This window comes from Lithobates pipiens, unplaced genomic scaffold, assembly GCF_037356315.1.
Source record: "Lithobates pipiens isolate NorthernLeopardFrog02 unplaced genomic scaffold, aLitPip1_a1.2 Scaffold_27, whole genome shotgun sequence".
NCBI classification, from domain to species: domain Eukaryota; kingdom Metazoa; phylum Chordata; class Amphibia; order Anura; family Ranidae; genus Lithobates; species Lithobates pipiens.
Genome location: NW_027507788.1, coordinates 225546010 through 225558129, shown reverse-complemented (window position 1 = coordinate 225558129; position 12120 = coordinate 225546010). Strand labels below are relative to the sequence as shown.

Sequence of the window (12120 nt, the reverse complement as noted above, 5' to 3'; positions counted from 1 at the left end):
CGTTGTGAGTTTAGTAACACTTTAAGAAGGGTTTAAGCCAGGGGGTCTCAAACTGGCGGCCCTCCAGCTGTTGCAAAACTACAAGTCCCATGAAGCATTGCAAGGCTGACAGTTACCAGCATGACTCTCAAAGACAGAGGCCTGATGGGACTTGTAGTTTTGCAGCAGCTGGAGGGCCGTCAGTTTGAGATCCCTGTTCTTCACTAAAGTACAGAACTTTAATTATCTTGAATTTAAACTCGGGATGATACTTGAAGGTTTGCTAAAGGACCCGATATAAGAGTATGTGATGGAATCCAATATCATAAGAGATAGTCAGCATGAATTTCTGAAAAACCGACATTATGTAATAATAATTACTGGATTACTGGGTGCAGAGTCACATCAAGACCGACTTCCATATTTAGCGGGTAAGAGCAGGAAATATTCATGATAACGTCATTTTGTGTTTGGATTGGCTCCGTCTTGGCAAAAATATACAGCTGATTTCTGTATATGACGTGGGTTGCATTTAGCTGTAGAGAGAAGAAGCACATAAGCCATTAGACATATTTCTACCGCCAAGAAAAAGTAGAAAAGTGCAGACTGATTATAAAATGTATTTAGCAAAAACTAAGAGAGCAACTCACATTTTCTATTCAGGGAAGCCTATCACGTCTCAAACTAATCTTCTACCACTTCCATCAGCTCATTCCCCACAGTTATAACCTTTTGCACCACCTGCCCCACCCTATTAGATTGTAAGCTCTTCTGAGCAGGGCCCTCTTAATCGTCTTGTATTTTATTGTATTGTAACTGTATTGTCTCCTTTTTATATTGTAAAGCGCTACGTAAATTGCTGGCGCCATATAAATCCTGTATTATAATAATAATTTGAGTAGGTAGAAACAGGCATGTTTGACTAGTCCACCATCCATAGGACAACAATGATTATACCCACTGAAATGTGAGTCGCTCTCTTATTTTCTGCTAAATACATTTTTGATAATCAGTCTGAATTTAGAAGTTCCTCTGCACTTTTCTTCTTTTACATAGTCCTGGAGGTTGCTTCTACTCCTCTTCCAGAGGCTTGCCCTGAGCTATGGACAGTACTGAGCCATGAAGACCCCATGTACGGATGGACTAGTTGCCCATTACCTTATTTTTTAGACCTTGCATCACATTCCTAGTTATATATAGATGGTCATAGGGACAAGCACTAACAACCATTGTGCCAATTCCAACTTCATAGTTAGTAAGGTCGAATAAAGACACCAGTTCATCCAGTTCAACCTGAGTGAGTGTCTACAATTGTCCCTATCCCTGTACATTGTACTCACATCAGTCCCTACCCTCAAGGAGCCCACAATCCAAGGTCCCCATTTACTAGGGCCAATTTTGGACAGAAGCCAATTAACCTACCTGCATGTCTTTGGATTGTGGGAGGAAACCGGAGTACCCAGAGGAAACCCATGCAGGCACAGGGAGAACATGCAAACTCCAGGCAGGTAGTGTCGTGGTTGGGATTCAAACCAGCGACCCTTCTTACTGCTAGGCGAGAGTGATAACCACTACACCACTACACCACTGTGCCTGTTTGCTATATTTCTACCACCTACCTTCCCACCCACCTGGATGGCCCATAGTTGAAGCCATGGAAAGCGTCACTTGTGGATTCTCTATGTACACTATTGAGCAATAATGTGTATTACTCCCGTGCCACCATTATGTATAAGTGAAGTAGGAATTTGAAATATATATGTGTAAACAACAGCTGCTCCCACTGAATATCGTATCCGTGGCTAATGAATGTGAGTGTTTGTCAACCCAAAAAGAAAAATTCATATCCTGTTCCCTTAAAGCAGATTAAACAGCACAGTGCTTGTACTGTGTAATCTGCCCCTCTCTAAACTGTTAAAAACCTCCCTGAACCTGCCACTTCCTGTATGCCCTCTCTATACTGACCATGAAAATCATGGCTGCTGAGCCATGACCACCGTGGTCAGAGTGCGTCCCTCCGTCATACAACATCAGTGCCTGACCTCACAAATGCTCTTCTGGAAGAATGGTCCAACATTCTCATAGACACACTCCTAAACCTTGTGGACGGCCTTCCCAGAAGAGGTGAAGCTGTTATAGCTGCAAAGGGCCAACTTAATATTGAACCCCCCGGATTAAGACTGGGATGTCATTAAAGTTCATGTGCGTGTAAAGGCAGGTGTCCCAATACTTTTGGTAATATCGTGTATATTGTGCAGTTCCTAGCCCGATCTCTACCATCTTACATCAGAGATGGCATACACCTCCTGGACATGCTTTGTAAATATCAGCGAGAGCCAACATACAAATGGGTATCACTCGATGTATGCTCCTTCTACACCAGCATACCCCATCAGGTAGGCCTTCGGGCTCTCTACCACTTTTTAGCTGAGTACTCACTACTAAATAATAGACAATCCCAGTTCATTTTAGATGCTACCCATTTTTATCTACTTCATAATTATTTTCGGTTTGATGGAGGCTTTTGTCTTAAGGTTACTGGCACAACTATGGGGGAAAGATTTGCCCCAGCTATGCCAACCTGAGGATGGGCTATTGGGAGGCCAATTACATCTGGCGTGATAACCCTTTCTCTGCCCATATCGTCTTTTACAGAAGAAACATCGGCTACTTTATGGGAAGGCACTGATACTGACACAAACAATTTTGTTTCAGATTGTAATTCCAATCCATTTGGTATTTCATTCACTACACTGTATGACAACAAATCTCTTGCCTTTGTGGACCTTCTACTTTGCCATGAAGGAGTTAGGATTCATACAGTAAATTACACCAAGCCTACGGGCAGAAACTCCTTCCGCCATTACAACAGTCGCCATCATCCTCGCTGGATCACTAATCTACCAAAAAGTGAGTTTTGTGGATAAAGACACAACTGTACCAAGCTTGAGGATGAGGACTATCAGGAACATGGCATTTTGCCAAAAAAAAAATTCACTGACAAAGGGTATACTGCTAATAAGGTTGATGAAGCCTTTTACCTTTAGAGAATGACACTTCCCGCACAACCCACACAGGATACAGCCTCAGCTGTATCATTATGCAGTACCATTGTAAGTATAAGAGGGTGGAGCACATTTTTCAAAAAACATTGGGCAATTCTATTAAAGTGCACCACCTTAAATCCATCATTGGTGAATGGCCTAGAATGACTTACAGAAAGGCCCCCAGTATAAAAAAAAGGATAGCCCCCAGCAAGGTCAGGCCAACTAAATCTTTTTTCTTTTCCCTCAAAGGGATGTATCAGTGTAGAAAGCTCAGATGCTCAACCTGCCAGTACATCCAACATGGTCAGAAACTATTTTTAGCAAAAAGCAAAGTGTATGACATGAAGGCAATTCATAATTGCTCCTCAGAGTTTGTTGTGTATGGCCTCAGTTGTCCGTGCAGTTTCCTTTATAGTGGTAGGACCATATGGACACTGAGGAAAAGCTTTGGGGAGCACCGTCGCTTCATTGAGGAAGGGAGCGATAAACATAACGTTCCCAGAAACTTTGCTCAATATCATGATAAGAAGACTGATGGTCTGAGAGTCTGAGTCATTGAATCCATTCCTAGTTCCTACTCTATGGTTGAACATTTGTATAGGCTATGCCAGCGTGAAACTTATTGGATTTACGTGTTGAATACCCTTGCTCCAGCTGGCCATAATGAGGAGATCAAGATTAATAACAACCTGTAATATACATACTCTCTCTCACATATCTACCCAGGTAACATTCAGGATATATAAATATACCATATACAGTATATATATATATATATATATATATATATATATATATATATATATATATATATGTGTGTTCATATATGCCAGGGATATGCAATTAGCGGACCTCCAGATGTTGCAGAACTACAAGTCCCCAAGTCCCATGAGGCATAGCAAGACTCCGACAGTCACCCAGAGGCAGAGGCATGATGGGACTTTTGCAACATCTGGAGGTCCGCTAATTGCATATCCCTGATGTATGCATTTTCCACATTTGCACTGCCCTCTTTATTGCTAAGTGTTTTGTGATTGGCTAAGCCCGGGATACCCACCCCCAACCTCCTCTGTTAAATAGAGCTTGGCTGTTTATGATTTATCTAGGGGATAGAGGCTAAATCATGTGAATGGTGCATTAGCATTTGTTTGCGCCACAATTTTAATTGTTTGTACATTCAGGTAATTCCACATCCTACTCTCAGCAAACTTTGCCACCTATTGCCCTCGACCCAATGCTAGCCCCCAGTGGGCACAAAAGTATACTTGTCCTAATTTTGCTGCAGATGAGCAACTTAAGTACAGTTAGCTACATCTTGCCATGTAGAGTCCTCCAGAGCCCTGGAAAATAAAGCACAGACATCCTAACTAGCCTAATCTATCTAGGTATCTGCAACGAACATAACTTGCTATGAAATATTGCTCCCTAGCCAGGGACTTTTAGCAACACATAGCAAAAGTAGGTCAGCCCTTCAGGAATGTTTTGGGTTCTGGCTCTGCTAGCCAAAGTCCATCAACCCAAGTAGAAGATGTGAAGTTCAGCTGAACTGACACTTGCAGTGATGCTACCTTTGCAGAATCAGGAGAAACAACTCTAGTTCTCGAATGTAGATCAGTAATTCAAACTTGGCAAGGGATTCTTCCCCTGCAGAGCAGAAAGTGACTTTTTGCAGTTAAGAGTAATGGTCCATTGTCCATCACTAATAACAGCTCAAAACAATGACTCCTGATAATTAGCAAGGGTTGCCTCCTCTGTTGGGCAACAGTTCAGTTCCTGATTGTAGAACTTGAATAATTAGGAGCTTCTCCTTTGGATGGTAGGCTGTTGCCCCTGCAACAACTCACCTGAACCCACTTCAGCATTTCATGTCCAAGCATGAGCCAAATTACCTCTCAACTTGCCCCTTTAAGTCGCAGTTCAGATCAACACTTGAACTTGAAAACTGGACTGGAGAAGCTTTTGCAGAAAGTCTTTCCTACTCTGCACTTATAACTTTAGTAAGCAACTGCCCTTTGCCATGACAGCAACTGACTTGGATTTAACTTTGGCTGCACATCCACACAGGACCTGAAGCACCCCAGGCTCCAGTTCTACTTTATGGTCTGAAATCACACCAAAAAATTGGGATAGGTCTGGTTCCTGTATGGTCTGGGTATGTACATAAAGTCCCATACTTCTCCTTCCTGGTTTCTACTTCCTTCCTGATCTCATCAGGGAAATAGTAACCATATTCCAAAGCTATCAGCCATTGTACAATACCCTAAAAGTGGAAAAATCTTGGCAGCTCATTTGGGTCACCCTGTCCTGGTAGGATGAATGGCCTTTTTTTATCTCCTAATGAGGTGGCTGTAGGCCTTATCTTTTGCTTAGACACAAGCTATAGTGTGTGGTCGGAATAGATCAGGACCCCTTTCCGAATACTCTTTACTGAGACTGAGTCCTTCAGCACATTACCTTAGCCCTTTCCTAGCTCAGTTCCACAATCCCACACAGTCCCTGCCACTGACTCCCAGTCCTCAATGCTTTATGGACCCATACATATTTTTAAACCTTGGTGTCTCTGGGGCAAATGCCCCTGGACACTCTTCACCTAAGGAACTTGTGGACTCTGACCTATGGATTCTATAGATCTCCAAGATTCTCATCACAGCCATCTGGTCTTTCACCTTGATAGCTGCACTGGTGATGGGCTACTTATCATCACCTGCTGACTGTATCCCTTGTATGGTGGAAATGCGAGTTTTGCTGGTTTAACAGACTGTGATCTGGGTAAACATCACTGGTCCCAGGCCCCAATGGTAACTCCATCATACCATGTCATTCCTAATGGCTTTAGAAGTGGGATCTCTGAAGCTGGCATCTCTGTACTGTAACCCATCTTCCAGTTGACAAGCAGGATATTGGGTTCACGATTGCTGGGCAGGAACCTCAGTAACATCTCCCTGCAATGGCCACAACGACCCCAGGTGAGCAATTTGACTGTGACCTGCTGGCATCTGCCACATACCAGCACAATGGTCTCCTTGTCCTTTCTGCTGCAAAATGCCAGACACCCCTGAGGCGCTAATCATACTTCTGTATCCATTAGCATTCTGCTCTGCAGCTCTGCCCGCCTATCTTGGTATTTGCGACTGTCTGCAGAAACTCTACTGCTGATGCTCAGTTCTCTTTCCCTTGCATGCGCCATCTTGGGGCTCTCTCCACATAGCTTCCTCTCAGCTACGCCTGGACGTGATGTATAAGCCCCACTCCAATTTTTGGATTGGCCAAACCAGGGCAGCGGCTCCATAGGCTGACACACTAGTGAATGCTCCACCTGATGGGCAGATTCTTCCAGTACTTCACTCTCTTTTATGAAGAGGTAAGTAAAACCTTGAACAGAGGGGGGGCTGTGGACGTGGTATACTTGGACAGAGAGGTGGCTGTGAATGTGGTATACTTGGATTTTGCAAAAGTGTTCGATACAGTTCCCCACACACGGCTCATGTGTAAGGTAAAGTCTACAGTCTTGGAAATATCAGTTTGTAAATGGATAGATAACTGGCTAAAAGACAGAATTCAGAGAGTCGTGGTTAATGATTCTTACGCTGAATGGTCTAAGGTTATCAGTGGTATACCCCAAGGTTCAGTTCTGAGATCCTTATTTTTTTATTATTTTTTAATACCTTTATAAATGATATTGGGTCTGGGATTAAAAGTACCATTTCAGTCTTTGCAGATGACACCGAGCTATGCAGTGGAATAACGTCCTTAGAGGATGTCTCCAATTTACAAGTCGACCTTAATGCTCTGTCTAATCGGGCGACTATGTGGCAGATGAGGTTTAATGTTGATAAATGTAAAGTTCTGCACCCGGGGGCTAAAAATACATCATACATACTGGGGGGGGGGGGGGTACAACTGGGGGGATCCATAGTGGAGAAGGTGGAGAAGGATCTGGGGGTTTTGGTAGATCATAATCTCAATAATAGAATGCAATGCCAAGCTGCAGTTTCCAAAGCAAGCAAAGTCCTTTCTTGTATTAAGAGAGGTATGGACTCCAGAGAGAGAGAGAAAGATACTGTATCATATGGATACATATGTACAAATCATTAGTAAGACCTCATCTGGAATATGCAGTTCAGTTTTGGGAACCAGTTCTCAAAAAGGATATCAGAGAACTGGAGAAAGTGCAGAGAAGGGCAATCATAAGAGGCATGGAGGAACTCAGCTATGAGGAAAGATTAGAGGAACTGAATTTATTCTCTTTTGAGAAGAGGAGATTAAGGGGGGATATGATCAACATGTACAAACATATAAGGGGTCCATATAGTGAACTTGGTGTCGAGTTATTTACTTTACGGTCAACAAAGAGGACAAGGGGGCACTATTTAGGCCTAGAGGAAAAGAGATTTCATCTCCAAATACGGAAAGGTTTCTTCACATTAAGCGCTGTGAAAATGTGGAATAGACTCCCTCCAGAGGTGGTTCTGGCCAACTCAGTGGATTGCTTTAAGAAATTTCTGGATACTTTCCTAAATGTACATAATATAACTGAGTACTGACATTTATAGGTAAAGTTGATCCGGGGAAAATCCGATTGCCTCTCGGGGGATCAGGAAGGAATTTCTTCCCCTGCTGTAGCAAATTGGATCATGCTCTGCTGGGGTTTTTTGCCTTCCTCTGGATCAACTGTGGGTATAGAATTGGGTATATGGGATTGTATGATATTTTATTTTTATGGTTGAACTAGATGGACTTGTGTCTTTTTTTCAACCTAACTATGTAACTATGTAACTCCTTCACCACCGCAAACCTAAAATGATTCTGCACTGGCAACAGTCTCTGCTGCAAAGCAGACATTTTCCAGTGTAGCACACACACCGGCAGTGACTCCGCCTATCCCTAGACAAACCTCACCTGTGCTCTCACTCCTGTACCCCAAGTTAACTCTTTCACTGTCACCTCTTGGAAATACTCCTGCACTGGCAGCTATTCTTACTGTAGAGCAGACATTCCCCACTGTGACACTGCTCTTCTCCATACCAATTGCCTCTCCGCAATCCACAAAACACCAGCAACAACACTGACAGTCTTTTCCGAAACTGGTAGCAACCGCTTCAATGTCTGTAGGAAAAATTAAGAACCGAGCCCCCATATGTAGCGCTTACTCCCGAAGGAGCCTTTGGAAATTTGCCCAGTTTCTTTCCCAGTGGACTGATCCTCTCTAGGAAAAGACGCAGAAGTCAATGTGCTCAGAGAATTTATACAGACTCTCAGCATGCCTTCAAGGCCCGGTTCATTGGGATTGGCCAGGGCTGCATAAATATTCAGACTGCCATCTGCATAACTCCACACCTATGTTCCAGAGAGTTCTACCAGCTCTCTGGAAAGCAGAGGGTGTAAACAGACTAGCAGCAGCTGAGAACATGGAACTGACCTAACTAATCAGCTACACTGGCTACAGTCAGCAGTACTAAATTTCCCTGACACAATAATTACAGGCACACTGGATACAGTGATGCAAGTTAAATTTACCTATCAGAACTGCCAGCTCCACTGACAGTGAGTCAGCACAAAATCTAACCAATCCTAGAACCTATCTAGGAGGGTGCTGCATGGGTATGTACTGTCCAAAAGAAAAATGTCAGGGGACCAAAGGGGGGCTTACAGAATAATTATTACACGAGGGACAATCCTTTGCGATATTCTTCTGCCGGCTATCTTTGGGGTCCTTGAAGAGAACTGAAACAACATATCCAGGTAGCCTACATGCAGTATAGGTATGGCATAGTCTCTGCACAGGTGCAAGGTAGATGTGGTAAAGGTTCGATATATAGGGGTGTTATAGGTACAGTCTAGGTTTAGAATAAGTGCGGTATAGGGTGCAGAATGGATGCAGTATGGATTAGATACACTTGGTATTCTGCTCTCAGTGGCTCAGTCCCTGCTAGCAGTATCAACAATGGGCGAATAGCCCTTTCACCAGTCCCCGGGATGCTGTGGTGACCTCTCACTTTATAAGGGGGATCCCCTCTGTCTCTCCCCAAAAGCCTTGGATGATCATCAGTTGGAAGCAGAGTGAGTTGACTCTCTAGTCTCCCTGTGTCAGTGGTGCAAGTGCTGTGATATGGCCAGTGCTGCTCTGCCCCGAGGTGTCTCTAATTCAGATCTATGCTGGTATGGTCTTCCGCTGGCAGGCAAAAAAATCAGACAAAGGTACTTTCTCTCTAATTCTATTGGTGCCAAGAAAGAAGAACTTTCCTGGGCAGTTAAAAAAAAACATCCCTCCCCTCCTCCTACTGCAAAGTGCCTATTGGGATCTGTAGTGTAACCATTATAGTGTAGCCATTATATGGCTGCCATCCCAAACTTCAACTCCCAGGATTCTCTGCATTTCGCATAGAAGTCTATGGGCTTGCTTGTCTTTAGCTCTCCCCCTGCTGGCCGGAGGAGGAGGATGGTGTAGAATGACTTCAGTATCTCAGTAGAGAGAGGGAGAAGAATAAAGGGCAATGCTTTTTCTATACATACTCTAATGTATTCGTTTTTACTTCTCTTGTATAACAAACAGTCAGACCGTGTCAGGAGAACTTACCATAGCAACAGTATTGCAGTCAGAGGCTATCGATGGACGGTGAAGGATCATCTCCGATGTTCCACCTACAACCTCCCTTCCTGCCCAACACTCGGAGTTGGCGCTGTTCAGCCTGATATCGGATGTATTATAACCGTTTGCTTCCAACCAACATTTTGACACTTGTATATTGAGATATGCTCCAGTACAAGTAAGATTTATAGGTGGGGGGCTTCCTGAAAAAAGAGTAAATTCATTCAGAATTTCTGAGCTGAGAAGGTGACGGTGATGTGCTTCGTGTACATTTTACAGTATAGGGGTTTTCTATATATACCCAATTTAGGGTGACAAGAGTGACCGGGGACTGGAGAGAAAACTGCCATAGAGTCAAAGAGATAAATCCCAATACAGAACATTGACTGTTGGTAATGAATGTAGTCTCCCTTACATTTGTGGTCAATGTAGTCCTCCTTTTCAATGGAGGTAAGTGTAGTACCCCCTTACATTTATGGTTATTGTAGTTCCCCCGACAATGATGGTCAATGTCAGTGAAGTCTGCCCTTTCATTGATGGTCAGTGTAGTTCTCCTTGACACCCTCCTTGGTGGTAAGTGTAGTGCCTGCTTACATATGTCATCAGTGTAGTGCCTCGTACTTTGATGGTCAGTGAAGTGCCCCTTACACTGGTGGTCAGTGTAGTGCCCCCTTACACTGGTGGTCAGTGTAGTGCCTCCTTACACTGGTGGTCAGTATAGTATCCCCTTACATTGATGGTCAGTGTAGTGCCCCCTTACATTGATGATCAGTGTAGTGCCCCCTTACATTGATGGTCAGTATAGTGCCCCCTTACATTGATGGTCAGTATAGTATCCCCTTACATTGATGATCAGTGTAGTGCCTCCTTACATTGATGGTCAGTGTAGTGCCCCTTACATTGATGGTCAGTATAGTATCCCCTTACATTGATGATCAGTGTAGTGCCTCCTTACATTGATGGTCAGTGTAGTGCCTCCTTACATTGATGGTCAGTGTAGTGCCTCCTTTCATTGATGATCAGTGTAGTGCCCCCTTACATTGATGGTCAGTGTAGTGCCCCCCTTACATTGATGGTCAGTGTAGTGCCCTCTTACATTGATGATCAGTGTAGTGCCCCCTTACATTGATGATCAGTGTAGTGCCCCCTTACATTGATGATCAGTGTAGTGCCCTCTTACATTGATGGTCAGTGTAGTGCCCCCCTTACATTGATGGTCAGTGTAGTGCCCTCTTACATTGATGATCAGTGTAGTGCCCCCTTACATTGATGATCAGTGTAGTGCCCCCTTACATTGATGATCAGTGTAGTGCCCCCTTACATTGATGGTCAGTGTAGTGCCCCCTTACATTGATGGTCAGTGTAGTGCCCTCTTACATTGATGGTCAGTGTAGTGCCCTCTTACATTGATGATCAGTGTAGTGTCCCCTTACATTGGTGATCAGTGTAGTGCCCTCTTACATTGATGATCAGTGTAGTGCCCCCTTACATTGATGATCAGTGTAGTGCCCCCTTACATTGATGGTCAGTGTAGTGCCCTCTTACATTGATGATCAATGTAGTGCCCCCTTACATTGATGATCAGTGTAGTGCCCCCTTACATTGATGATCAGTGTAGTGCCCCCTTACATTGATGATCAGTGTAGTGCCCCCTTACATTGATGGTCAGTGTAGTGCCCCCTTACATTGATGGTCAGTGTAGTGCCCTCTTACATTGATGATCAGTGTAGTGCCCCCTTACATTGATGATCAGTGTAGTGCCCCCTTACATGGATGTGTGTTACATACACGTCAAATAGTTTATGGGAAAATGCAATTATTGGCTTTAAATGGTAAAAGAGATCCATCCTGACCATTGTATTATAGCATTTCATACCTGTGTCTGTATAGAGAGTTGGATCGCACTGGCAGGTATTAGTACTATTGTCACAATACTCATCATCGGCACAGGAATCACTTCCACAGGAAACAGGCGCAGCCACTGGAGAGACAGGAAAACATTAAAGTTCATTCTTCTGGATTTCTCATACAATATTCACATTCTCTGTAGGGTGAAATAATTGTGTAGAGATCACCGTAGAAGTTAAAGTGTTTGTAATCCCTGACAATAATCCCCAGTAATGGACAATTTGCTGCCAGTTTGGTCTGTTAAATATACGGGACACAGAATAGTAAAATGCTTCAATTGGGTCCTGGTGCCCAAGGCCATTTGGAGGGTCTCCAGATCATGGGGCGCTCTGATTGTGGCTTCACAGAGCTGATGTCACCAGGAGCCCATCCTACCCCCTGATCATTGGTAATCAGCCATCAGCTGTGGGTGACAGCTCGGCCACAGTACTGGGGGCACAGTTAAAGCGCTCCCCCACAACATGGAATACATGTATACCTGCGGGGGGCTGAATTATAAGGTCCACCTGTCCTGCCCCCACATACAAGGGCATCACTGTTGTAAAGGGCTAATAAAAATGTTTAGCTACACCTCTTTCAACTCTTCCCTGTGTAATA

The 12120-nt window shown here is 43.9% G+C and overlaps 1 protein-coding gene across 1 annotated transcript; it reads right to left on the bottom strand.

Annotated features, from left to right (window-relative positions):
• Window positions 1-356: 356 nt before the first annotated feature.
• On the bottom strand, window positions 357-12056 carry LOC143933025 (uromodulin-like). The gene is made up of 4 exons (XM_077455943.1): window positions 12002-12056; window positions 11492-11596; window positions 9604-9818; window positions 357-515 (listed from the first exon to the last, which is right to left on the bottom strand). Exons 1-4 carry the CDS (start codon window positions 12054-12056, stop codon window positions 357-359), a joined length of 534 nt encoding a protein of 177 aa, XP_077312069.1.
• Between the last annotated feature and the right edge of the window lie 64 nt (window positions 12057-12120).